This window comes from Vigna unguiculata, chromosome 2 (genome assembly GCF_037176805.1).
Source record: "Vigna unguiculata cultivar grain cowpea cultivar isolate G323 ecotype 2 chromosome 2, ASM3717680v1, whole genome shotgun sequence".
Classification (NCBI taxonomy): domain Eukaryota; kingdom Viridiplantae; phylum Streptophyta; class Magnoliopsida; order Fabales; family Fabaceae; genus Vigna; species Vigna unguiculata.
Window position 1 is genome coordinate 37,153,015 of NC_140793.1, and position 25,726 is coordinate 37,178,740.

At 33.1% G+C, this 25,726-nt stretch overlaps 4 protein-coding genes and 1 long non-coding RNA gene across 11 annotated transcripts; 3 read left to right on the top strand and 2 right to left on the bottom strand.

Annotated features, from left to right (window-relative positions):
• The first annotated feature begins 1,100 nt into the window (after positions 1-1,100).
• MEE13 (myosin heavy chain-like protein) lies at positions 1,101-9,020 on the top strand. 5 transcript variants are annotated; one of them, XM_028057418.2, is made up of 18 exons: positions 1,101-1,381; positions 1,971-2,029; positions 2,195-2,288; positions 2,395-2,503; positions 2,581-2,619; positions 2,992-3,075; positions 3,171-3,232; positions 3,712-3,814; positions 4,071-4,211; positions 4,461-4,529; positions 4,626-4,682; positions 4,763-5,023; positions 5,732-5,815; positions 5,951-6,061; positions 6,528-6,598; positions 7,615-7,839; positions 8,214-8,307; positions 8,517-9,020. In XM_028057418.2, the coding sequence occupies exons 2-18, from the start codon at positions 1,972-1,974 to the stop codon at positions 8,829-8,831; spliced, it is 1,977 nt and encodes a 658-aa protein (XP_027913219.2). In that variant the 5' UTR covers positions 1,101-1,381; position 1,971; the 3' UTR covers positions 8,832-9,020. The 5 variants fall into 5 exon arrangements, with proteins under 5 accessions (XP_027913219.2, XP_027913220.2, XP_027913221.2 ...); XM_028057419.2 differs by lacking the exon at positions 1,101-1,381 and having other exon boundaries at positions 2,400-2,503; XM_028057420.2 differs by lacking the exon at positions 1,101-1,381 and having other exon boundaries at positions 2,400-2,503; positions 2,594-2,619.
• A 1,180-nt stretch (positions 9,021-10,200) lies between these two features.
• Positions 10,201-15,126, top strand: LOC114173172 (DNA/RNA polymerases superfamily protein). 2 transcript variants are annotated; one of them, XM_028057422.2, is made up of 14 exons: positions 10,201-10,461; positions 10,590-10,762; positions 10,916-11,089; positions 11,239-11,362; positions 11,444-11,544; positions 11,623-11,709; positions 12,343-12,438; positions 12,612-12,732; positions 13,028-13,156; positions 13,434-13,525; positions 13,724-13,835; positions 13,949-14,232; positions 14,349-14,665; positions 14,823-15,126. In XM_028057422.2, the coding sequence occupies exons 1-14, from the start codon at positions 10,362-10,364 to the stop codon at positions 14,929-14,931; spliced, it is 2,019 nt and encodes a 672-aa protein (XP_027913223.2). In that variant the 5' UTR covers positions 10,201-10,361; the 3' UTR covers positions 14,932-15,126. The 2 variants fall into 2 exon arrangements, with proteins under 2 accessions (XP_027913223.2, XP_027913222.2); XM_028057421.2 differs by lacking the exon at positions 10,201-10,461 and having other exon boundaries at positions 10,616-10,762; positions 10,901-11,089.
• A 1,169-nt stretch (positions 15,127-16,295) lies between these two features.
• On the top strand, positions 16,296-18,670 carry LOC114167262 (uncharacterized). 2 transcript variants are annotated; one of them, XM_028052298.2, is made up of 4 exons: positions 16,296-16,436; positions 16,650-16,782; positions 17,123-17,183; positions 17,521-18,670. In XM_028052298.2, exons 1-4 carry the CDS (start codon positions 16,372-16,374, stop codon positions 18,066-18,068), a joined length of 807 nt encoding a protein of 268 aa, XP_027908099.2. In that variant the 5' UTR covers positions 16,296-16,371; the 3' UTR covers positions 18,069-18,670. The 2 variants fall into 2 exon arrangements, with proteins under 2 accessions (XP_027908099.2, XP_027908105.2); XM_028052304.2 differs by having other exon boundaries at positions 17,123-17,180.
• Positions 18,671-19,280: 610 nt separating this feature from the next.
• On the bottom strand, positions 19,281-21,607 carry LOC114173643 (Radical SAM superfamily protein). The gene is made up of 7 exons (XM_028058145.2): positions 21,260-21,607; positions 21,071-21,181; positions 20,853-20,987; positions 20,669-20,773; positions 20,269-20,438; positions 20,064-20,163; positions 19,281-19,772 (listed from the first exon to the last, which is right to left on the bottom strand). The coding sequence occupies exons 1-7, from the start codon at positions 21,542-21,544 to the stop codon at positions 19,533-19,535; spliced, it is 1,146 nt and encodes a 381-aa protein (XP_027913946.1). The 5' UTR covers positions 21,545-21,607; the 3' UTR covers positions 19,281-19,532.
• A 1,865-nt stretch (positions 21,608-23,472) lies between these two features.
• On the bottom strand, positions 23,473-24,488 carry LOC146888540 (uncharacterized). The gene is made up of 2 exons (XR_014992923.1): positions 23,903-24,488; positions 23,473-23,807 (listed from the first exon to the last, which is right to left on the bottom strand). It is a non-coding gene; the product is annotated as an uncharacterized LOC146888540 (long non-coding RNA).
• Positions 24,489-25,726: the final 1,238 nt, after the last annotated feature.

Below are 25,726 nucleotides of genomic sequence, written 5' to 3' on the forward strand. Positions count from 1 at the left end.
AATTTATCAGAGATAAGACTAAATTGCAACGTAACGTATAAGTGACGATAAATCTTTTTTAATAGGTCAATTTTGAGAATTGAGATAAATTTAATATATTGTCTATAATATTAGAGTCATTCAGAGTAACCTAGTTGTAATTTAAACTTAGTATATTATTATGAGACTTTTATGACGTTTTTAATGAGAGAAAGTATATTAAAAATCTTACATCAATTAATTATAAAGAAAAACTATAATGCAAGCGAAAACAAATATTTCATTCTACTGTTGAGAAAATTTAATTATAGTTTCTCAAATCAATACCTAAGTATATCTTCATGATTCAACAACAACTAACATAATTTAAACTCAATATGGTATATTAAAAGAAAACTGGATTCTTGTCTTAGTAGAACTCTATACATTTTATAGTAAAACATGCGTGACTAATTAGTGTAGCAACCGATACTAATACTTCTTTCAAATGTGACTTTTTGTTAACTCCAAGTACTATTTAAGTTGATTATATATTAATTAATTGATAGTTCACTTAAGAAAAGTGTTAGCAATACAATTAAAACATATTTTTTTAATATACAATCTTTTACTATTGGTTGATTTTTTTATTGTAAACTATAAATCTATATGCACAAAACTTATTAAAAAAGTCATGCAACTAAAAAGTAAATAATCTCTTATGCATTTTAATTAATGGTTAAAAATATTATTAAAAGGATGTGTTAAATAACACGTTGACTTTTTATTTTCAAGATTTGTGTAATATATGAATGGAGAATTTAAGTGAAACATATGTTATATTTGAATTATAACTCAACAGATTAGATAGGATAACATTGTAAGCCATAAGAGGAAAAATTATAAGAAAAAGTATTATTATTATTATTATTATTATTATTTTAAATAAACATTACAGAAAACGAGAGCTTAAGTTTATCTCATGAAAATTATGTTGGCACCAGACATATTCTTTAATATACATTGAAATATGAATCTTTATCTTACATATAAAATTATAAAGATTTTGCAAGTTCTTTAAAGCATCCCATTACATGTTACAAAATCTTGTATAAATTGTCTTCCTTTCGGTTTTTACCCAAAGAAAAGAAGAGAAAGTTTACTGTGGAAACGGAAAAGAGTCACCGTCGTTGCTCTTTTCTTGAGTTTCCAGTAAACAAGTTCGTAAATAAAATAAAATAGATTAAGATTATTTTAATCGCCTTGGTTACTAATTCTTTTGGTATCGCCTTCCCTTTCCCATTTGTTACGAAATCCTTTCACCGAAGTTGGTAGAATTTCAGAAACCATTCGAATTCGCTGAGCTTTATCGGCGATTTGAAGACCCTTCGTTTCAATTTTTATCTCGCTTTTTCAATTCCAGGTCATCTCCATGCTCTGATCACTCATACTTTTTAGTTTATTGTTATCCTTGTACATATTATTTTGTTACTATTTGGAATTGATTTTGTACAATAAGGTTGGTTTTGTTTTTTGGGATTGGGAGTACAAGGATTGTGCTTCTTCATTAGATTTCTGTTTTCGGAGGAAATTAACCCAATTCATGTTATTGACACTCACACCTGGTATTTTGGCCTCTTTTTACCCCTCTTATGGAGTAATTTGCAGAATTTTCAAGAAATAGAACTCTTCTTTTGGTGCATTTTTTGTAGTATAGGATCCGTCACCCGTCATATAATTGCGTGGTGAAATTTTGCTGTTTTTGTTCATTCTGATATACTTTTCGACTTAAACGACACGTAATAGGAAGCATTATACAAACTCATCAGTTCTTCATTTGAGTATAAAAGGCTTAGTGGAGTTAGCTTTTGAACTGCAATCTTAGTGCTTCGAATTTGTCTTATTCTCTTTGTGAATCTTTTGCGCTTCATTCGATGGTATGATCTTCGAGCTCTGGGTTCGACAGTAATTGAGCTTTCAACTTTTGTTGATTTAATGGTTTTTTCCCCCAGAATGGCAGAGAGTTCAGATGACGAATCATTGTTGGCTCGCATAGAACAACTGGAACGGGGTATGTGCATTATTTATTGTACATGTTACTTCAACTCTCTTACAACGGGTCGTTTTAGGTTTAGTAAGAACACTAGACTGATGTTGATTTGATTAAACTGTTGTCTCCTGTAAAATTTTATCTGGCATTGAAGTCATTGAACTTACAAAGTATATAATTTTGTAGAGCGTGATGAATTACACAAGGATATCGAACAGTTATGCATGCAGCAAGCTGGGCCTGGATATCTTGCTGTAGCTACCCGAATGCATTTTCAACGGTATCTGTTTATTTTCCTATTCTTAAGGCAATCTACATCCAATGATTACATGTTGTCTTAATGCCAACAAAGAGTATCTATTATATTCAATTCTATGCCCAATTAGGACAGCTGGATTGGAGCAGGAGATTGAGAGTTTGAAAAAGAAGTTGGCCGCTTGCTCAAGAGACAATCTAAATCTGCAAGAGGAGCTTTCTGAGGCATACAGAATTAAAGTGAGTTACTGAATATTTTGACTTTGTGGCGTAAAATTCCTTATATTTTGTTTACATATTTACTTTACTATATTCAGGGTCAACTTGCAGATCTGCACAACGCTGAGGTTTCGAAGGTCTCTCTCTTTCTCCTCACCGGTTGTTCTTCATTTTGTTTTACACTCTAGCATTGAGATTGCATGAGGAATTGCTGTCCAGCTTTAGCAACCTGTGGAGAGTTGCTGGATGCAAAATTACAAACTGATTACATTTATTTGTCTGAATTTTTTTTACACTTAGTTGAAAGTCTTATGAGGGATTATGGTGAGAACATGATGGCGAACATTCTTAATCCAATTTATAAATTGATTGTGATCATGCTATAGTTTCTTGAAAGAGTTAACATGTTTTTACTGATGTGACTTGGGAGGTTTATGGTTTTGGTTTGTACTTTGACTGAGTTGTCCATGAGGAATAGTGTTACTAGTGACTTCAAATTTAATGTTCAGAACATGGAAGCTGAGAAGCAGGTAAAATTTTTCCAAGGTTGTATGGCTACTGCTTTCGCTGAAAGGGATCAAGCAATAATTGAGGTTACAATATTGTCTGTTTTCCTTAAAGAATATCGTTTTCAGTACTTCGTAGTTTTTTTGTGGTTGATAATCTCAAAATTCCTTTATATTAACAGGCTGAAAAGGCCAAAGAAAAGGAGGAGACAGTGTTGCAACAAATACATGGCATCCACCAGAGGTATCTCAATCTTTGTGTCATTTTAGTGCTTACACATCAATAAAGATAGGTGGCTTAGGATGTCTGAGAAAAGATCCTGTTTTTATTTTATATTAACATTTTGTGGTCCACCCAAGAATTATAACAACCATTCTTAATAGAAGAAACTTTTTTTACTTTTTCTCACCTATGGTTTTCCATTTTAAATGATTTATTCATCCTACATGGCAAATTTGGTATGTTGTATTTTCATATATTCTACATTTATTTCAGTTGAAACTGTTGTTGCATGTTGCTAGTGTGTCTGTTCTCTTTATATGGAGGGCCTTATTTTCTGTAAGGTATTTTGCTAAACAAGATTGAAAGGTTAAAACTTATGTGCCTATTATATGATTACCTACCTATACCTCTGTTCTGTATGATCTTGTTTTCTATGACATGTAGGATATGTTACGTGGGAAAACAATTTTTATTTTACTTGCAACCTATGTTTAACACAGGGTAGAGGAGCTCACCGCAGATTGTCTTAAACTAAAGGAATTTAATGATGCTCTGCAGATTGATCAAGCAGTACATATGAAGCAAAATGAAAACTTCAAGAAAGTAGTGTTCTCGCTCTCCCACCTCCCTCCTCTGTGACTCTATCTTTCATTTTTTATTTCCTTTGTTAGTCAGTACAAAGCTTATCCAATGGTTTCTTAGGATACAAAACTAATACTTGAAAAAGAGTTATCCTGCATATATCCTATCAAGTTCTTCAATATACAATTTATAATAACATATTTGTTTTGGCATTTAATGGATCTTAAATACATGACTCAACTTTGGTTCTCTCTCTGTATGTTTTTATGAATTTCAGGTAATTAATAAGTTCTTTCAGATCAGGCAACATTCTGTGAAGGAATTTGAAGATACAAGTTGGGATGAGAAATGTGCATGTCTTTTGGGTGACCCTGAGGAGGCTTGGAGTTTCAATGATGCTTCCACCTCTAAATACGTTGTAAGATTTCAAAAACCATTGTTATATTCTCTTTCCTTGATTATCAGATGATGTGTTCGTTATGTTATGCTGGTTGTTCAGTATGCTATCCAGCATGACTTGCTATAACTCACCACATCCTTTGGAACGTAGTTTGATTTTTGGCATGCTATTTACTTATGTAATAACAGTTGACTGTTGTTACATAGGTGATTACTGTATTGAGATTATATACTCTGTACATTTTGTGAATAACACTTTCTCAGACAGAGTGCATTAGAAGAACAGCTGGAGAGACTTAGGAATTCCATGGAATATCTTCAAAATAAACTGAGGGTGGTATGATCTAATTATCTTTGTTATCAGCTTATTGCTGTCTAGGCAACCCTAATTTTCAATTATCAGTTATTTCTTACTCTGTTTTGGATGCTTTAGGGCTTGGAAATTGAAAATCACTTGAAGAAGAGAGTCAACGTACTGGAAAAGAACCAAGTGAGTACTTTTAAAATTTGGAATCAAAATGTCATTTTAATACATCTGTTTATTCTGGGATTCTGATGACTTATTTGCAGATTTCTATGGACAAAGTGGTTCAGAACGGCATAGCAGACTTGAAACATTATCATTCTAAGTGTAGGGATGAAATTAAGAACTTACTTGGTGATGGAGAATCCATTATTAAATCCATAACCAATGTGATTGATGAAAAAATCCAGAGTTTTGATCTGAGTACCGTACCAAATTTGACCCTTCAAAGAGATGCAGAACTAGAAGAATCTGAAGGTGTTGATATACATATAAGTCCTCAAGCTAAACCTATCTCTGAGTACAAGGTTTGGAACTCCATGCTAATACTGAATCCCTTTTACAAAAGGGATAGCTCACTTTTGTTTATAGCAAATAGTGCACTTGTAGAAATACGATACTTGTAGATCTATAGATAGTGCATAGTGTAGTAAAGGAATATGATTTATTTTATATACGGACATACACATGCTTTTCTTGAATATTTTCATGGTTGAGAATTAAAAATATTATAGTATTACACTTGCAATTACAAATTAAAACAGTGGACTAAAAAGAAGAGATGTAGATAGAAAAGAATGACATAAAAACCTAAGAAAATGAGTTTTTCAATCAGTTCAGTAGTTGTCAAGCTGAAATTGGGCTAGTCACTTTCAATGGCAATGTGACCAGCCCAATCATGTTTAAGTTTTATGGCAGATGTAATACTCTCATGCTCACCTGATTACTTCCAAGCTGAAATCAAGCCAGCCTTATAACAAAGAATGCAGTGGGTTTTCCTACAGCTTTTACAAAATATTCTGTTTTTTAATACAATAAAGAAGTTCATTAGTTTTTATTTTTAAATTGAAATGCGTTAATTATGATGGTATAATAATGGCAGTGCTCTTATAAAAGTAGCAACAAATATATCTTAACTTGGTCGAGTTTACAGTCTGTCTTCATTTTATTGATATTTGTTGATAGTTACAAGGATGCAATAGGTATTCATTAATTTTTTTATTACTCTTTCACAGAGGAACAGTCCTTGGGCACTGTCAGTGGGTGCTAGTTTAGAAGGTGATGCATCAAATGTTTTAGCAATGGCATTACAACAGAAGGTATTTTTGTCATCTTCACGTTTATTAAACATATTGTGTATTTACTTTCTCTTTTTCTGATCGCTAATCAAGATATTTGTGCTTCCAACTTCTTCCGATCTTGCTCCCTGATATTTACCATATTTTATATTTCAGGTTGATGCATTATTGCTTTTATCACAGCAGGAAGAGAGACATCTACTGGAGAGCAATGTGAATTCAGCCCTACAAGGAAAAATTGAAGAACTTCAGAGGAACTTGTTGCAGGTACTTGTCTGTAACACTTGGAAGACTTGAATTACTGACATTCCAGTAGCTTGGTTCTAATAGAGTCTAGAAAATGCTTTATGGTTGTGTTTAGTGTACCATATAGGCTATCTGGCTGGTCTGAGAAGAATGTTAGTTGTTTGTTTGCACTATCTGAGTTTATATTTAACTCAACTTCATAAAATCGGTTTCCAAAGCCAACTTAAACTCATCCAGGGATAACTGGTTACTATATTCTTTTCTTTTTTTTTTTGTAATTTTTTATTCATAGTTTTCATGAATGAAGCTATGTTATGTTCCTCTTCAAGATATGTAAATAGTATGGTAGAAATAACTTTTGTGCCTCTAACTATAGTGTTGAAGCAATAAAATTTTAGAATCACGTGTACAAAGATCGTTGGTATTATTTACTGTTCACAAATAGCTTTTTACTTGGAAGTTTTTTTTTTTTTTTTTTAAACTTCAGGTTACTAATGAAAAGGTGAAAGCTCTCATGGAATTGGCTCAATTGAAGCAGGAGTATCAATTACTTTTGGAGTAAGATTACTTTAATGATGACAGTTGCTTATTCAATCATTTTTGCATCACTGTATATTTTTACGCAGTTTCCCTGTTATTTTGTAGTGAATTTTTTCCAAAGCATATCTGTCTTCTTCAAAAAAAATGTCCATTGAAAAGAAAATAGTATTTTTATACTTCTGGTTCTTGTGTAATTTTACTATTTTAAAGGATAAAGTTGCACTAACATGCTTTGCTGTCTATACTATTTTTCGTACATGTATCTTATAAGGTAGTATTTGACTTACATTTTTTGTACTTTCCCAATCCTTTAAAATTAAGTCCTCTGATTAATTTCTGTGAAGGTTCTATTATTGGGCCTTTTGTTCGTTGGTAAAAGTTATGTCTCGGCTTCTCCATTTAATGAAAGGAGACTAACAAAAGAGTTGGGCAAAATACTACACAAGTAAATGAATTTGATTGTCTTCAACTCTTCAAGCTTAGCAGCTGGACATCATGCGAATAACTTATATGCAACACCAGTATACTATTTTCATTTTTCAGGTTTAAAAGTAACACTAGTTATCTTTATGATACTGAAGTATGAAGCTCAAAGGCGTGCTTTCTTTTTTATTTCCCTGAAACCTATTGTTTTAAACTACAGTAGCAACCACCACCTTATTGCTATAGAAATTACAAACTCTTCATGAGTCTAATTGGCTTTGATTGCCCTTCATATACCCTACTTTTCTCTTCTGGTACGCTGTTGGTGTTTCTTTTCAGTCTTGATAATTTTATAAAAGTTAGATTTATTGTATTGCACGCAAACAAAGTAATAGAATATATTTATGCAACAATAAGAGTTCAGCCATGTCGCTTCCTTTAATCTTATTTTTATGTCTTACTATTTTTTTTTACAAGCAATTGGATTCTTCATCATTCATCAGCTATCAGTTGAATTTTATCCCACTCTAGTTGTGTTTCCTTCTCCTGCTACTTTAAAAGATTCTCCTTTAATGTGGAATGTCATTTTTTTGTTTCTAACGCATGTGCAGAAAATTGGGTAATGAACCTAATCAAGAGAAAGGTGTGGTCAACACTGGAGACAGAAAGCTTGGTACTCGTGAAAGAGATGGAACTTTAAAGAACTTACTGAAGAAATCCTATTTGAGACGATGGATTGCACCCCTGGATGTTAGTGGAAATGAAGTTGACTGTAGTTCAAATAATGAAGGGAAAACTTTGAATCATCGATCTAGCGGCAGTATAGATTTCGCAAGGCATGTGTTAAATTTCGAAATTTGTGTTTTCTGATTTTATTCCATTAATGGATGATTGTGGCTAGACTTAAGTTTTTTGGGTAATTAAAATTTTATGGTAGAGGGATGATACCCTCAGTCCAAGGTACAATTACAAATAGCCTTTCATTACTTCAGAGAACTTACATTTAATTCACGCCAACGAGATAAGTAGCGTCTTAGACTTTGGTTTGTCAAACACAAGATTTTGCCTTACTCCACTAAAATTAATCCCTTCGGGTTCTGGATAGTGTAAACTTTAAACCATGTCAATCTCATCTATTTTGAGATAGCATTACGTATGTTGTTACTTTTCAGCCTTCTGTTTACTTACATAGTTTACTTGTGTGTAGCAGAATGAAGATTGAAAATGCAACTCTTAAGGAAAGCATGGAAAGCATGGAACATTTAACTTCATCAATTCATAGGCTTCGTCTCTCTCTTTCAAAGGTATCATACTGTTTTGTTTCACAACTGTTAAAATTTTGATATTTGAGTGAGATCAGGGAAAGTGGGGACTTCACGTTGAGATTGCATTTTTTTGGGTCACAAAGGGAAATTGTTCAACTTAAGCTCTCTTTTAACATGGATTAACCAGAAACCATACCCTGTTTACTTTTTGAAACTTGAAAGCTAAAATGTATTGACATGGTTTCTAGGCGAAGGATTGTGTGACTTCGGAAGGTACAATTTCTGGTGTTTCAGAAATCCTTAGTGACGTAATTCATGAAGCAGAACTTTTGAGGACTGCTCTTGGCAGCTCCTTGCCAACCAGCTGGCCTGTTGAGGCAGATATTAGTTACATTGGATACAGCGTGGGCACTGACAGGGGAGATCACGAAGGCAGTGATGAAAAGATGGATACTGTTTCTGCTGCAGGGCTTGAAATGGTTGAGCTTTTGATTTTTTCGGCTCAGATTTTGAGGGACTTGCAAACCAAGATAGTATTGGTTCCTGGTACAAAAGTTCTATGAACAGCTCTGTCTGTGATAATATAAGTCATCTTAGGTGCTTTGTATATTCGGCTGGTAGTTGAAACCTGTCCTGCTTTGATCCTGCAGGGTCATGAATCCTGTTGTGTTTATAACTCATGCACCTGCACTTTTCCTTGCCTCTAAGCCTAAGATTAGTCGCATGCCAATTGTTTTGCGACTATTTCACTACTCATGGTTTCTATGACTGCATTCATTCCATTATATTGTGCTTTTGAAGATTGTTGTACTTCATTAACGTATCATGTGTTGAGTTTAACCTGATCCCTTCAGCAAGAGAAAAATTCTATTATTTTTCAATTATACCTCGACGTAAATTTAAACCACATATTAAGGGTAAGAACAACTTCAAGAGAGGCAAGGATGAGCCTGGATTCCGTCAATTCATACAGAAGATTCTCAAAAATAGAATAATCAAAATATATATTTGAAGGTGGATTAAAATTATTGAGAAGTTGAATTCAAATCAATATGAACTAACACTTTTATCATGTTTTAGTTAGTTGTTATGAGACGTGGTTGCATTATCCTTCTGCAGAGAACTCGAGAAGATAGATAAGTATTATTTTTTCTTGCTTATTATATTCTACCATTTTATTCTAGTATAACTTTCCATTATGGAGAAGTTGAGTTTGGATCAATACATATCACTTTAAGATTACCAATTTAATTACTTAAAGTTTGAAGTGTTGTTGGTTTGATAGCTTCATCAACAATAATTTCATACCGATGAACTTTTGAAAATTATTTTGTCATGGATATAAGTACTTTTGTTAATGAGATTTTTTTAATATAAATATAAATCATTTTATGCTAGGAGAAATAAACACAGTGAATGAACCAACAATGTTCTTAAATGAAATCTAAAGTCATGAAATAAATCTTAGATCTCAATACACCATCACAAAGTTACCTCGTTACTTTTACTCTACCATTACCATAAATATAAACTTGAATGGCCTTAATTCTCACTATACTATCATCAGGCACCATAATACGTCCACCAACCAAAATAAATAATTTTTTTTATGATTTCATAAATTCAAACCCTAAATTATTCAAAAATACATTTACATGCATTCAAGTCTCACTTTGTATCAACCAGCCTAAAACCACATATATAGGAGTGAAAAATGTGTCTCTGTAACATTTAAATTATTTAAATCTTGATGTAAACTTTTGTTAAGAATTATACTAATGAAATAACTCAAATGGAGGACGGAAAAAATTTCACAGCTCCGATTCGCTTGACATAATTCCTTAGTGACCAATTGGCCAACGTTTCAATTTTTTAGAGTCCAAATCGTATTGTTTTATAAAAACTTTTTCAACTATTTGATACTTCATTAAATAAATTTTATTTATCGCATATATTTTCAAAGGATTGTTAAGTCAATATTAAAATATTTGAAATTAATTAATAAATTTTAAAATGTTTTAACCAGTTGATATTCATGTTGTGTTTTTAGTGGGATAGAAGTTTGGCGAGAAGTGAGCGCGAAGTGGAAGGCGATGGAGGGAACCGAAGGCGCAGCGAATGTTGATGGCGATGGCGATGGCGGCGATCGTCCATGGCAATCTTACCACACTGTTTACACAACCGCTAAAGCAGGTGTCATGCACCCCTTTTCTTTTCTTCTCTTTAATTCACTCTCACAAACACTTATTTCGCTCCTTTTTCTCTGAATTTCACATTTGAATTAAATGGATACTATTGCTCTGCTATTGCCTATTGTGAAGGAATGGAAGGGGTTGACAAGGAGAAAGTTCAGAGAGTAGTTTACGAAATGAGTAAAGGATCCAAATATTTTCAAAACGAGGAACGCAAGGAGGCTTTTATTAACCAGAAAATTCAAAACTTGCGAATTCAGTGTGCTAAGCTCACACAAGCAGACCTGGCCCACTATCGCAAGGTAATATAATGAAATCATCTCACGCTTGTTACCCGATTCTCTTTTTTCCATCAAATTCCCATTTTGCTGGTTCCCTTTCTTTAAAGGAGAGGTCATTAAATTTTGATTCTTTTAACACTTATTAGTTTAATGTATCAGTTTTTATTATGACAGGTGGCTGATAGAAGAATTGTTGAGCTGGAAGCTTCGCGTGACCTTTCGAGGATTTGGTTACATGTAGATATGGATGCTTTCTATGCTGCAGTGGAGACTTTAAGTAACCCTACATTACAGGGCAAGCCAATGGCTGTTGGGAGCATGTCCATGATATCCACTGCCAACTATGAGGTTTACTTTCTCAATGCATAATAATCTTGATATATATATTTTTTTCACTATTTTAGTATCTGAAATGATCTAGTGGATGTTTGAAAAGTTAATCTGCATGAACTCCACTGAATTATGAAATTCCTGATTCTTATATGGTCTTTACCCAGGCCCGAAAATTTGGGGTTCGTGCTGCCATGCCTGGGTTCATTGCACGTAAGCTATGTCCAGAATTAATCTTTGTCCCAACAGATTTCAAGAAGTATACTTACTATAGTGATTTGACTAGAAAAGGTATTATTCTTTTTGTGATTAATTTTGTAACTATTTCTTTTAATTATTGATGCTAGCTTGATATAAATTTATTATTGTTAGTTTTCCGGATATACGACCCCAATTTCATTGCTGGTAGCCTGGACGAAGCATACCTTGATATAACTGAAGTTTGCAAAGAAAGGAATGTCAAAAGTGAAGAAGTAAGTTGGCAGAATTAAATTAACAATGAAGACCTTTAATTTATTAAATCTCTTGATTTTGTGAATTTGGATACGTAGATTGCCCAAGAACTCAGAGCTGGTGTTTATGAAGAGACCGGTCTCACTTGTAGTGCTGGAGTGGCACCAAATCGCTTACTTGCTAAGGTTCTGGATATTATCTGCCAAACATGTTTCTCATTGCCATGTTATCGGCCCATTTGTTCTCAAAAGCACCTTATCTTGTTACATTTGAGATATTAACCCATGTGCATGCACTTTTGTGATTGCCTGGGGTTGTACTCTGTTTTCAAATTAAATTCATTAGCGCTGCACTTTCCCATTAATTAAGAATGCACAATCTACACGTTTTTTTCCCTTTCATTTTCCATTTTCTTTTATTTCTTTCTGTGTCCTTCTCAATTCTCTCATAATTGTTAGTGAGAGTTGTCTTTTATTAGTTTTTTGGTTGAATTTTTCTTGCGTAGTTCCACATTCCCACTCACCAATCATTACCCCATTTTAAAAGTCATAAATTAAAATTTTTGGTAACTCCTAAAGGGGTGTTAGTTTTTTTTTTTAGCATAATTGAGTTTATGCATCTGATTTTTTTGTTTCAGTGTTTTGCACGGCCAATGTATTCCATTTCAAATATTGCTATGTAGAGGCTTTGGAATAGCACTTCTTTCTAACTCGTATTTTCTTGATAAACTGTAAAGTAGTATAGATGAAATGATTATTTTATCTGCTTGGGAAGTTTCTTGCTATTACATTATAATATTGACATTTAGTCTCATGTAGGTTTGTTCTGACATAAACAAGCCAAATGGACAGTATGTTTTGCCAAATGACCGGATGGCTGTTATGACCTTTGTATCCTCCCTTCCTATCAGAAAGGTATGCTTGAGTGTATTCTATTCTGATTTCATCAATTATTGGGGTTTACTGATTCCAAATTACTGGTTTTTTTCTAGACTTGGGCAGGACCTTAAACCCTAAACCCTAGACTTGGGCAGGACTGTTTTATATGCACTTACTTTGTGATTAATAGTCATGAATGGTATTGACAGATTGGGGGCATTGGTAAGGTCACAGAACATATTTTAAAGGGAGTTTTTGAAATTAACACATGTGAGCAGATGCTGGAGAAGAGTTGCTACCTTTATGCACTTTTCTCTCAGCCAACAGCAGGTTAGCTACCTTTTCAGGTGTTGTTACTTTCGTTATTACTGTGCAAGTTATGTTTACTCCCTGTAGATTTCCTATATTTTCGTGGAAATTCAGCTGAACTTAAAACAAGTTATTTATTTTGTATTTTGATGTCCATTCTGAAAATTATATATCTTCTGCTTTCTACTGCTACTATTTTTGGCATGTTTGTAATTTAGGTTTTCTGGCCATTGTTTTTTGTGTTGATCATATGTCCAATTCCAAATTAATTATAGGATTATTTAATAACATGTTTCTTTTTGTCAATTTGCTGCAGAATTTTTTTGCTCTGTAGGTTTAGGTCTTGGGCAAACAGATTCTCCCCAAGTAAGATTTCGGAAAAGTATTAGTAATGAAAGAACGTTTTCTGCCACTGAAGATGAGGTGCTATTGCATAAAAAATTGGGTATCCATCTTGCCTATTACCGTTTTACCTTTAAAGGAAAATTGTTTAATTGTTAATGTAGTCAACGTAAACTCTAGTGAATTAGTTGGACTTTGTAGTACCTCTTTATTGAAACTCATATCTGGGTTTCAATTGATTTGGATTGCAGACCTAAATTCACTACGCATACTTGACTTTTCAAAAAGTTTAGCTATGTCATGCTGAGTTTTTGAATTAGATAGGAGATTGGGTATATTGACTCATCAGCATATGAACGATGCAAAGCTTACTTTTGCAGTGGAGCTTGCTGAAATGCTATCGGCGGACATGCAGAAAGAGGGTCTGTGTGGGCGAACATTGACTCTTAAACTGAAAACTGCTTCTTTTGAGGTATTACTAGTTATTAATGCCTTGACATTTTCCTAGTAGACGAGAGAAATTTAGTAGGTTTGTCACCTCAGATTATGAAAATTGATTGGAAAAAAGAAGTCACCAGTTGTTGAAGAGAAATTAACTTAACATCAAGGATGATTTGTTGTCTTCTTGAATTTTGTTCTAGTCCCGTTACATTTTACTGCCCTACTACAGGTTCGGACCAGAGCTGTGACTTTACAAAAATACATCAGCTCAACTGAGGATATCTTGAAGCATGCTAAGAAGTTGCTAAAAGCTGAACTTCCTATTTCAGTAAGATTGATAGGTATATGTTTCTGTTGGGTTTGTTATTGTTGGTATTTATCAAGACGGTGCTCGAGGCCTATAGATAAAAAGGCACTTACTGTGTCAGCGTAACAAAGATTTTTCTTCTGTTAGGCCTTAGAGTATCTCAGTTTAATGGAGACAAATGTAGTGCTACGCCTGATCCTACACAGAAGACCATTACCAACTTCATTACTTCTGGAGATGTCAATAGAAATGGTAGTTCTTTTCCAGATGTTGCAGATCGTGACTTTGTCAGTGATGCAGAAACCAATCTTTCCGTTGACAATCAGCAGCAGACAAGTCAACTTGATTGGAGAGATCCTTTTGTTGGTAACTATTTGTCAGATGGAGATTACCAAAGCTGTGTTCTCCAGAAAAATGATGGTATAGAAGAGGTGTCTCTCTTTCTCCCCACTTGTTTAGACTTGTAGCAGATATTTAAATGGATTCAGAAATTGTTTGAGGAGCGTTCTCCTGTCACTTCTATTTATGTTTTCTGTTGTGTTACCAGGTACAAACACCTAGTAATGATGCTACAAGTTCTCACCACAGTGGATTTACAGAAGCGCTGGGATCTACTTCTTTCCAGGGGCAATTTGAAGGCATAAATGTGATGAATGAATCTAAGCTCCTGGAGGGTGCCAGTCTTAATTCTTGTTGTCAGGAGACGACAATGTTGTGGCTAAATGACTACAAATGTTCACTTTGTGGAATAGAACTACCTCCAAGTTTTGTTGAGGAAAGATTGGAGCACTCCGATTTTCATCTTGCTGAAAAGCTTCAAAAGGAAGAATCTAGGATTCACCAACCATGTGTTCCGAGTGGAAGGTACGATATTTATCTTTTACAATTTACTTTACCTTTTTTACAATTGCAAGTTGATAGATAGGAATTGACAATTTGACAGAGTGCAGGCGAGTGTTCATATTTTTGCCTAAGGTATTCTTTAATGTAAGTTGTAACGTATTGACAAATGTTCTTTCAGTCGGAATCAAAAGGATGGAATCAGTAGACAAAGCAAATCTAAGAAGCAAAAGTTGTCGCAGAAAGAAGGCAAATATACACCCATTGATTCTTTTTTTGTTAAAAAGTAATCAATCATAGCTGTCAAATTTATTATAATGTACAGAATAACAAATTTTTTGCCTTCTATTGTATAATATGCATGCTATTTTTCCTTGTAACGTGTACAAAATAATAAATTCATCTGCTTGTAACTTAGGCCGTAGTATGAAACATTGTGAGTTGAATTGAAGAGACTTAAATTGATAGGAAATTTGTTTTCCAAAGGTGTACTCTCTGACAAACAGGAGTTGGTTTATTGGCAACACATTTTCTGATACAGTTCATGGAGAGAGATGAGGGATACATTAAAAAAAAAAAAGTGTGATGGATTTTCTATTTGTTTTTCAAACCCAATAAAATTTATGAGAGTTGCATTGAGTGTAAAATTTTTAAGTCTACCTAATTTGTGTTGATAAATCCCAAAAAAGTAGTCTCTATGTTTGATGGTGATTTTCTTTGATAATGAACAAAAAAATCGCTTCACGACACACAAGAACAAAGAAGTTCACACATCTGTGGTATTGTCATGTTTGGAAATTCTTGTTACCATCATTAGCAAAAATGAATAAATTTGTTACACATTAAGTGAAAATGAATAATTTTTTTATTATACAAAAAATTAAGAAATAGTCGTAGATATTTCTTTTACTTAATTATTTTTTTAAAGGTCAATATTCATATATAAATGTCATGTTTATTGTGGGTCTTGTAATAATTGCTTAGTTTAATCGTATGGTCTTTACGATGCCCACATAAATTGCTTAGTTTAATACTTTTCGAAACTGATTTAATGTATTCTGGAAAATAAAATTCAGAATTATGGAGTTCATGAAGAAATTTGATGGAGTAAAGGAACTAACAGCCTTTTTAGTTTTGTTTCTACTTCTTTGTTGATCCAATACCTTTCTTTTTGTCCACTTTTTTTAAAAAAAAACAATGATGCTTGTATAAGCAATGATGTTTAACATTAATTAACCCTCTTAAGCACTTATATTAGAAATATTCTTATAACACAAATATATTTAACATAAAAGAAAATCTCCTTCTCACTTCATACTACCAAAGACTTCATTGATTTTCATGAGAATAACTTATTCCAACGTCTCAAGTATCTGTTCGCAACTGTGTTTCCGATCAAGTGATAAAAATGAGGATGACAACTAATTTATAAGAAATATCGTGTATCCATTTCAACTTTTTGGGAAAAAAAAAATCTAAACTTTACAAATGTTAGTGTAATCTTATATTAACTTCTTATATTTTAACAACATACCAACGTTAATATAAATCAATTAATCAAAAATCAATTATTTTAAAATTATATTAAGTTTTTTATTGAAATTTCAAATATATTGATAAAATTTAATATTCATAAAAAAAAAAATAGATCGAAAAGAAGTGCGTGATTGTGTGGATAAAAGGGAGAAAGAAACCTAAGACATAGGATTTATTCATTCACTCACTTGCTTATGAGAATGTCTCGTCGTCACTCCGATTCCAAGCGACGCCATTCCAGATTCGATCCGCAACCCAGGTTCCTCTCTCTCTTTTCTCTTTCTCCTTCTTCACACTTTTAATGCTTAAATTGTTTGCTCTATTTCTCAAATTTTGCGTCGTGCGGTATTTAACAGTAATGCCTATCACTCTTTAATGCGTTTAAGCCAATCAATAATTCTAAATTTGCAACCTGAGTTTGGAAAGATCTTCGAGTGTTGTAATGGATGCATTGTATTGTATTGAATTGTAGCCCAAAGAGATACAGAAGAGATGCATATGGAAAAGAAGAGAAAGAGAGAGTGGAAAACAGCGCTAACGTACACAATGGAGACCACCGGCGGCTGAATGAACCAAATCATCAGCGTGCACCTCATCCCACTCAAGTACCCACATCTCCCTTATTTTCATTATTACTTTCTTTCGCTTTTAATTTGTTTTTCACACTGTCGGAACTACTATCAAAATTCTTACTATTGGAAATCATTCTTACGGCTTCAAATTTGTAAGCGCTTAGAATATTTATAGTTACTTGTGTTTCCATATGAAAGAAAATGTCTTTATTAAACTAGAGATTTTAAATTTTGTGTGCTTGATTTTTATTCAGTGTACGCATTCTATATTTTTTGAGGGTGATGTAGTGGGGTTCGTGTTCAGCACCATACCTTCAAGTGCCTCTGTATATATATAACCACCTTAGGCTTGCCTATGCATGTTTTATAACAGCAAGAGAAACGAGGTAGCATTGCGCAGGTTGGCCAAAGCTCAGGTCAAAGGAAAGCAGGTGGTGAGTTTCCTTTTTTTTTTTTTTTGGATTTGTATTATCTTCGTATTTTGTGTTATCTTTTCAGTCATGAGTCGTGATGGGGAGTCCCGTATATGGATGATTTGTATATTGACTCTGGTCATGCAAGTAAAATATTTCTTTCATTTTATGCTAGAAAACAAGTTTTTTTCAGTTATAATGTGTTCTATTCATTTTGTTGTAAAACGTGGTTGAGAATTGAAGAAGTTTTTTTGTAATTTTGAGCCACTGGTGCCTTCTTTGCATGAAGTGGAAATATGAGTTATAAAAGACTTAGTTCACGAAATATAATCAATCTTATTGGTTTCTTGTATTTTAGAGCGTGGATGGTGGAAGGACACAAGAAAGCAATTTAATGAAAGAGCAGAGACAAGTCACCGTAGAGAACAGAGAGATGATAAATCACAAGCTAAACCAGATGATAATACTTTCCAGAGAAGAGATGATTTTTCTGAAAGGAAAGATGATCCACTTCCTACCTCAAGGAAAAGACCTGCATTTAGGGAGAAGAGGATTCCAGTGGAATCAGGAGATGTTAATCTGGTTGTAGGAAGGAATGACAGGAAGAAGGAGGAAAGAAGCAACAATCCACAGCATTTGGGTAGACCTGAGAAGCCTTTTGCAGATGACAGAGCACCTAACAAGGTTGGAGGTAGGAGAGATGGGTTTCCATCAAGAGGAAGAAGGTATGGGGGCAATGACAGTTACAGGGGAAGAGATAAATTTAATGGAAGACAAGGTTATTCTCTGGATAAAATTCAAACTGAGAAGTGGAAGCATGATTTGTATCAAGATGTAAGTAAGGATCCTATTCCGCAGAATGAGGATGATAAGATTGCAAAGCTGGAAGCACTCTTGGCTTCATAGTAGCAAACAGCAGGCAATATTTCTGAGATCTTAGATCGTGCCTATCGACTTGTAGATTTTGGGACAACTTCCGCAGACGCTTTAGTTGTGTAATTTGTAAGCATGTGTTGCTGTAAGCTGCTGAGTCTGTCTCTGTATCAAGTTATTGCCATCTTCAAAATGCCAGGGATGTTAAGCAGAACAGCTTTCAGTTTTATAGAAGCCAACTGGATTCAATCCTCGTTGTTTGAGACAGACAGACTTTGAAAATGAAATTACCTTGGCTTTACTCAGAGCAAATTGCAATTGAAATTCTCGAGTTTTCCTAAACTATCAACCTTTTTGCGTGTTTTAGACAATCCCTAGTTTGCAGGTATGTCAATGTCTAGGATTTGTATTTTGGTCTATTTATGTGTAACCCTCCAAGTATGTCAATGTCGTGATTGGGTTGAATTGGAGAGGGAAGTATATCAGTTTTCATAACAGGACCTGGTAAAAGCCTCTACATTTAGGAACAAATTAACCATTTTAGGAACAAATAGCTACAAGTTACGGACATCTGCACTTTCATTTTCAGTTGATTTTAAAGTAGTCGAGAAAATTACGATGCATATTTAGTTTAATTTGCTTTTGTTTAACGTTGTTAAATGCTAAGGAAATCGAAGAAAAACTGAATAATGTTATATATTGGCATTTTCACTTAGATTGCAGGTGAAGAAAATCACTCCATAAGCGTGCAAATTCAAATATCTAAATATAAAAAAAAACATTGTTAATTGTAATTTATTGTTTCTCTAACTGTTTGTGTCTTATATTATTTGAGAATTGGGCGAAAGAAGCTTGTATTATTAACACAGCGGTCATGAACGATCTGCGCCTTGACGTATAGATGGTTCAAGGCGCATTGTTTTCAAAGGCATTTTTTTATCTTGTTTATGCAAATGCCAATTGTAATCCGCATTAAAGCCAAAATAAATGAATTTATAGTGAGCTTAACCAAGGGAAAGAATGAATCATGTTCAAATTTCGACAACAGAAGAATAAACTGTGAGGGATTCATTTCCTTTTCCTTCAACAAAAACAGTTTTTTAAATAAAAACGCACGACACGTAATTTATTAATTTAAAATGAATAAACTGATAAATTACATTAAAATAATAAAACATAATTTTAGAATAAGACTGGAAGAAACAAATAAGTATTATAATTTTATAAATTTTTAGGTACTAGAAATTAAACAAAATCAATACTTCTAAACTTAGTTTTGAAATATTATTCTCACAAACAATTTTCCTTCTCCAATTCTGTCAAACCTAAAAGATTCTTACACATTCATATCATCTTGGTCGCAGTTAAGCCAGTGCACCATGACGTCTATAGTTCTACACTTCTAATTCTAATTTCTGTAAGATTAAACAAAAAAAAAACATGAACCGGGAGACATTTAAAATTGAGGGCAAGAATTAAAATTGAAGTTATATGATATCAAATAACAAGATCTTCTATGTCTGTGAGGGGTTCTGCACGGGCAAGAGACTTGTCTGGTATGTTAACCACCAATTGTCCACAAGCACCACTTATGTCTTGACCCATCTGCTTCCTAACTGTTGTTCGAATATTATATGTACCTCTTAGAATTTTCTGAAAATTTGAGACTTTCTGCTCACTGGTAGGTTTGAATTGACTCAAGGTACCGATAGGGTTAAAAGGTATTAAGTTCACCACCTGTTTCATAATTGAGACCATATGCAAAAAGGTTAGTACTTAGCATTGCCTAATGGAGCAGAGAATGAACATCATGTTTAGAAACTCTTATTCTGAGAAATAAACACCACCATTCATCAGTGGCTGCATTTTTTTAGAGCATAAGGGTGGCTTGGGAATTATAGTGACAGAGCATAAATGTTTGTCATAGACTTTCAATAGAGAGGTTTTAAATATATAAATGCAATTCAGAGTAATTACTCAAAATTCAGAAATTTCCCGTGTGCTTCTAAGTAAATATGGAGTGCTTACCACTTGAAATGTCTCTAATAGTTTTCCCAATTGGTGGGCATGCTGCTCTTCATCGTTCACCCCGTCAAGCATTATGTATTCAATTAGTATTTTCTGCAGACTGTAGTCAATAACGAAATATTAAAGCCTCCAAAATCACTGAAAATCGTTAACAAAAGTTTAAATGATAATGCCCACAATTATCATGAATGATCTCAGTAATCACCTTTTTCTTTGATATTCTTGCAGTGAATTCATAAGTTTTTCCAAAGGGAAAGCACGAGCAGCAGGCATTATCTGACAACGGATGTCTTGGGCTGGTGCGTGCAGTGAGACTGCCAAGTTCAAACCAGGCAGGTCATTATGAAGCTTGTTGATAGCATGGATGATACCAACCTATTAAGGATGCAACCACGCATTTCATAAGCCACAAATTTCCAGTATTCAACAATGTTTGTAAAACAAATTACTTAACAGCAGAACAGAAAAACATAGCAACTGCAACGTCCCAATCCAAGATTCTGAACAGAGACTAATACCCACAGAAAATGGTGTAAATTGTGTTAATTTTACAGTTGTAAAGTTTCGGGCATGTCATGTCAGAAAAACTAGAATGCATATTTTACCGTTGATACGGTAATCCTTTTCAAGGACAACTGAAATGGCAATCCAGTCATGATGCGAACCGCTTCCACCACAGCAGAATAGTTGTTGAGAGGCTCTCCCATTCCCTGTTGTAAGAAAATAATAGATTAATCTGCAAAAAAGAAACACATGGCTCGTGCAGAAATAGAGGTAAGAAATAAATACCATGAAGACAACATTACGGATTTGTGAGAAAGCAGAAGCATGAACAAGCTGTTCCACAATTTCCCCGGAGGATAGGTTATTTTTGAATCCCATGGATCCAGTGGCACAGAATTTGCAACCCATTTTGCATCCTACCTGCACAAAAAGAAAAGGAGGAGGAGGAAACATTAGCATCAACAAAGAGGAAGAAATATAAACGAATTGAAAAGTAACCTAACCTGTGATGAAATACACAAAGTTGCTCGTAGCCCACCGGGACGGGGTTTGCCAGCGTATTTTCCCAAACGAGTATCATACCTCATTATCACGGCCTCCACGAATGCCCCATTCTGAAAAACAAGAATTTAGATAACGAATCGATTCAGAATGAATTGCAATTGATTGAAAAGTGGTTGAGAATAGAGGACTTGGAGCTTGATGAGGAGCTTGGAGGTGAGGTTGTCGGAAGAGTGGAAAACGGAGTGAAGAGAAGAAGAGAGAGGCTTTGTTCCTCCGAAGTTGGAACGAAGGACAGAGTACGCTGAAGATGGCAACGAGGGCACTTGTTTCTCCCAATCCCAATCTCCACTTTCTCCCTTCCCATTATTTCCGATAACGTGCTTCCATATTGTTCCGACGAATTTTCCGTCAATTCCGTTTTTCTCAAATTCCCTTCTCAGCTCGCCGCCGTCAAACACCGATCGGATACCCATCCTCCGCCTTCTCAATCTTCACTCACCTCCCTTCTATTTTATTCCATCATCCTCTTCAAATATCAAATATTTTACTATTAAACCAAGCCCTTTCATTTTTAATTCTTAGGTACTAAAACCTAATTCAATTTCGTAAAATTTGTTAATTTAACTGAAAATAAAATCAATAACATGATTATAACCATTTTTTTTCATTTGTACTTACATATTACATATTACCCATAAACATTATCTTTATTGTAATTTGATTTTCCTTGATTTTATATTTCGTTATTTTTTATTATCAAATTTCACTCTAATTATTTAAAAACCTCAAAATACGTTTTTTTTTTTGCTTTTCGTTATTTAAATTTATCACATAATTGAGTATTTTTTTTATTATTATCATTGCTTCTTTTTATAGTTGAGTATTCTTCTATGCTTATAATTTTTATACTATAATTAATATTCATATTCTTAATTTTTGATCTTATATTTTGTAATCAATTTTCCTATCTGATGCTTTATCTTATTTATGGGTACTAAGATTTGCTATATTATTCGACAAATTTATTTAAAATGATATATTTATTCGTGTTTAACTGTGATGAAATCTTAGCGACGACATAATCAATGCGATTTGTTAATATTCGTACGATCCAAATATTAATGGGCAAAATTAATTTTAAGTTGGTTAAATTAAAACCCTACCTATTAATGTTGATAAAAAAATATTTTACAATACAATTCTATACTATACCGTAAATTTTGTATTTGAAACAGTAATTTTGAAATGATTATATTTACTATTTAGGAAAAGATAAAAATTAATTTGAAAATTGACAGTTATTACTAATATACACTTTATGTTGTGTAGAGTTTTGAGAAGTAACATACAGTAGATGCGTCCAAAGCAATTATTGAAGCACAGGACATGAAAGTTGGGAATTGAGTGACAGAAATTAGAAATCCACAAACGGATTAAACATCAAAGAAGAAAGAATATATGAAATAATTGTTGTTCCGCCGTGGTTGCATTGCATGCATGAATCACGATTTGCGATTCCGAAGGTTGGTGGCAGCATAAGAGGAAGTGGTTGCAGCAGTGGGATTCATCATTGTGTGACTGTGATGGGATCCATTGAAGGAATCGGATCCCAATAGCATACGGTAGCTGCGTTGTGAGGTATCTGAACGTGAATGGGTTAAAGTGTTGGGCTTTTGCTTCCTCATGGCATCGATAATGTATGGAATCAGACCTTCCATTACTCACTGTCTTCTTTCTCTCACAAATCGGAAACCCCTTCAGCTAAAACTTTGGTTTTGTAATACCATAGGTTTCAACTAAGGGTGTATTTATATCACACATGTTCCAATCTTCCCCAATACTAACCATCATCAATGTCCAAAATTCAAATAATGACTGCCCACTGTATTACTATTTTAATCAATCACTATGTCAAAACTAAGTTTATTGTATGATCATGTTGGGTGAGAATGACGACTTTGACTTTTCAAATCTTCAAATTAAAAAGCACCTTTGTTATTTTAAGCTTAAGAGTATATATAATATGCAATTTTCATCAGGCTGCTTTCCATGGTAAAATTAAGCCTTCCAAAAGCAAATGTTTGACCATCACGCATGCACAGCACAGCAGCCAACAAAACCGTGAGGTTTGAGAGATAAGGAGTTTTTATTAAGTTGAAATAAAATGGTCCCAATGTGTCATTGGTGTTGGGTTTGGAGGTTGGCTATTCCGTAACATTGATCAATGAATTTGCATGTTTATAGTGACCACTCTGTAGATTGACCCAAGTAAATGGCACAAGGATGGTTCCACATCAGAGCCACCCACAAGTTCCTTTCACCTCTGTTTCGGGAAATGTTTGCTATTAATACAATAAAAACCCTTTTTGATTAAGATCAAGTATAGGATATTTGAGATGTGTTTCTTAAAGGGGAACTAGTTTAGATATTAGATAGCTTTGGTAACATAATCACAAGTGAACTAGCTAGTTAGCCAACCATAGAAATGCAAAAATAAAAAGCAAGTGTTGCCTAAGGTGAAAATATGTTGCTCTGGCACATACACTTCCAGGCTATGGGATAGTACTGATTCTCTTCTTCTGCCATTGTTTTGATTGTGACCTCAACTGGCACACAAGGCTTGCACTGGTTACACTTTGTTTGACATGTAGCTGGAAATGAACCTAACCTAGGATTTGCTTTCTTTCCTTCATGTGGGTTCAAGCTCCTCTCGTATGTTGCTGGGGCAATACCTTCCTGAAAAAGGACATTGAAACTTAGAATGACACAGTGGTGAAAAAGTGATAAATTAAATTGGTAGAAAAAGAGACAGAAATGAGGGATGAACTCACTGGTGCAGGTGAAGGAGAAGTTGGGAGATTTCGGGAATGGAGTAGGCAAGCATGGTTTAGGAGGAGGATGAGGAAGGCAATGAGTGCTCTAGGCTTTGCTGGTAGTTCCATGTCTCTTAAGAAATGGTTTTGGTTGGTATTTGTGTTACATGTGAATATTATAGCATTCCTAGTGTTAGTCTGGGAATATATACAAACAGGTGGGGGGCAGTTGAAACATATGTGTGAAAGGAAATGGTCAAGATGTATGGCCCCCACATGTGTGACACTGTCATCATTCTATATCTCCACACAGAATCACTCTCACAGTCATCACCAATGCATATCACATTCTGACTTCTCCCTGTTACTCATGCTATTTTCATTCAATTTTACACTCAATCACATGCTCAGTCAAATGCTCTCTCAGATCAGAATACACCACCTTACAACTTAGCAGAATTATCAATGTACTGGGAGATGCATCACTCATTCAGGTGAAACCACATGTTTTACTTCATTCTGATAATTATAAATACTTCATTACCATGATATCTTGAAGGAAAGAAAATATACAAAGCAATTTGGTATTTAAATTAAAAATAAAACAAAAATTCATAGTAGTTTTCAATAGCCTAGCTAGACATGGTAATGATTTTATAAGTGAGAGGCAGATACAGATAAGATCATAATGTCATGTTGGTAGTTGAAACAAACCCTACTATTGTATCTTAATGCTTTAAATTTTATGAAGTTTTTTCTATTTTTAACTTTATAATTTTACACCATTTTGCATCTGAACTATATCATATGTTTCCAAACATTTGAATAAAAATAATAATGATTGAGATCTTTTCAGTAATGAAAGTACATAAAATACTAAATTTACTTCATTTTAAAGTTTTTTACAAAAGTAGTCAAACTTATTTATTACAAAAATGGGTCACAAGACACTTTAGTGATAATTTGACTTCTGTATTTTTTTTTCTAACTTTTATATAATTTATAAAGTTTTATATACCTTTTTAAAAATAAATTTTTAATAATTTGATTAACATTTAAAATTAAATTTTATTAAAATTTTAATATTTTAAATTTTATTATTGCATTTTATTATAAAGTTTACGATAATAAAATTTGATTAAAAATATTTCAAATAAAATTTTATTAAAATTTTGATATTTTAAATTTTATTATTACATTTTATTATAAAATTTACAATAATAAAATTTCATTAAAATATTTTAAATTAAATTTTATTAAAATTTTGATTAAATAAAATTTTATTATTGTAATTTTATTATTATATTTACAATAATAAAAAAAAATTTAAATATTTTTATTCTTATTATTAAAAATTTACTTTTAAAAAGATATATTAAACTTTAAGTACTATAGAAGAGTCAAAAAAATACAAAAAGTCAAATAATTAATAAACTCGACATATTAATTAGTAAACTGACTATTTTTGTAATTAATGATCAAAATGAGTCATTTTTATAAAGAAACCTCATTTCTATCATAGATGAAGTTAATTGGTTATAAAATATATACACAAATCAAAAATTAAAGAAAAAAAATTACATTTAATCCTTAAATTAACTAAAGTTTGAATGGACTAAAATATTAATAATATATATCCCAATAATAAAAGATATTGATATTCCCATACATGTTAATCTGAGTATAGATCATGAATATAACCATTCGTACTTTTTCATATCCCTCTATTATTATAATATGCAATAGTAAAGAACGGTAATAAGGAAAATAAAAAGTATTGATATGCAATTTTTTACATGATTTATACGAATATCATTTTTTAATTACAATTATTTTTCTTAA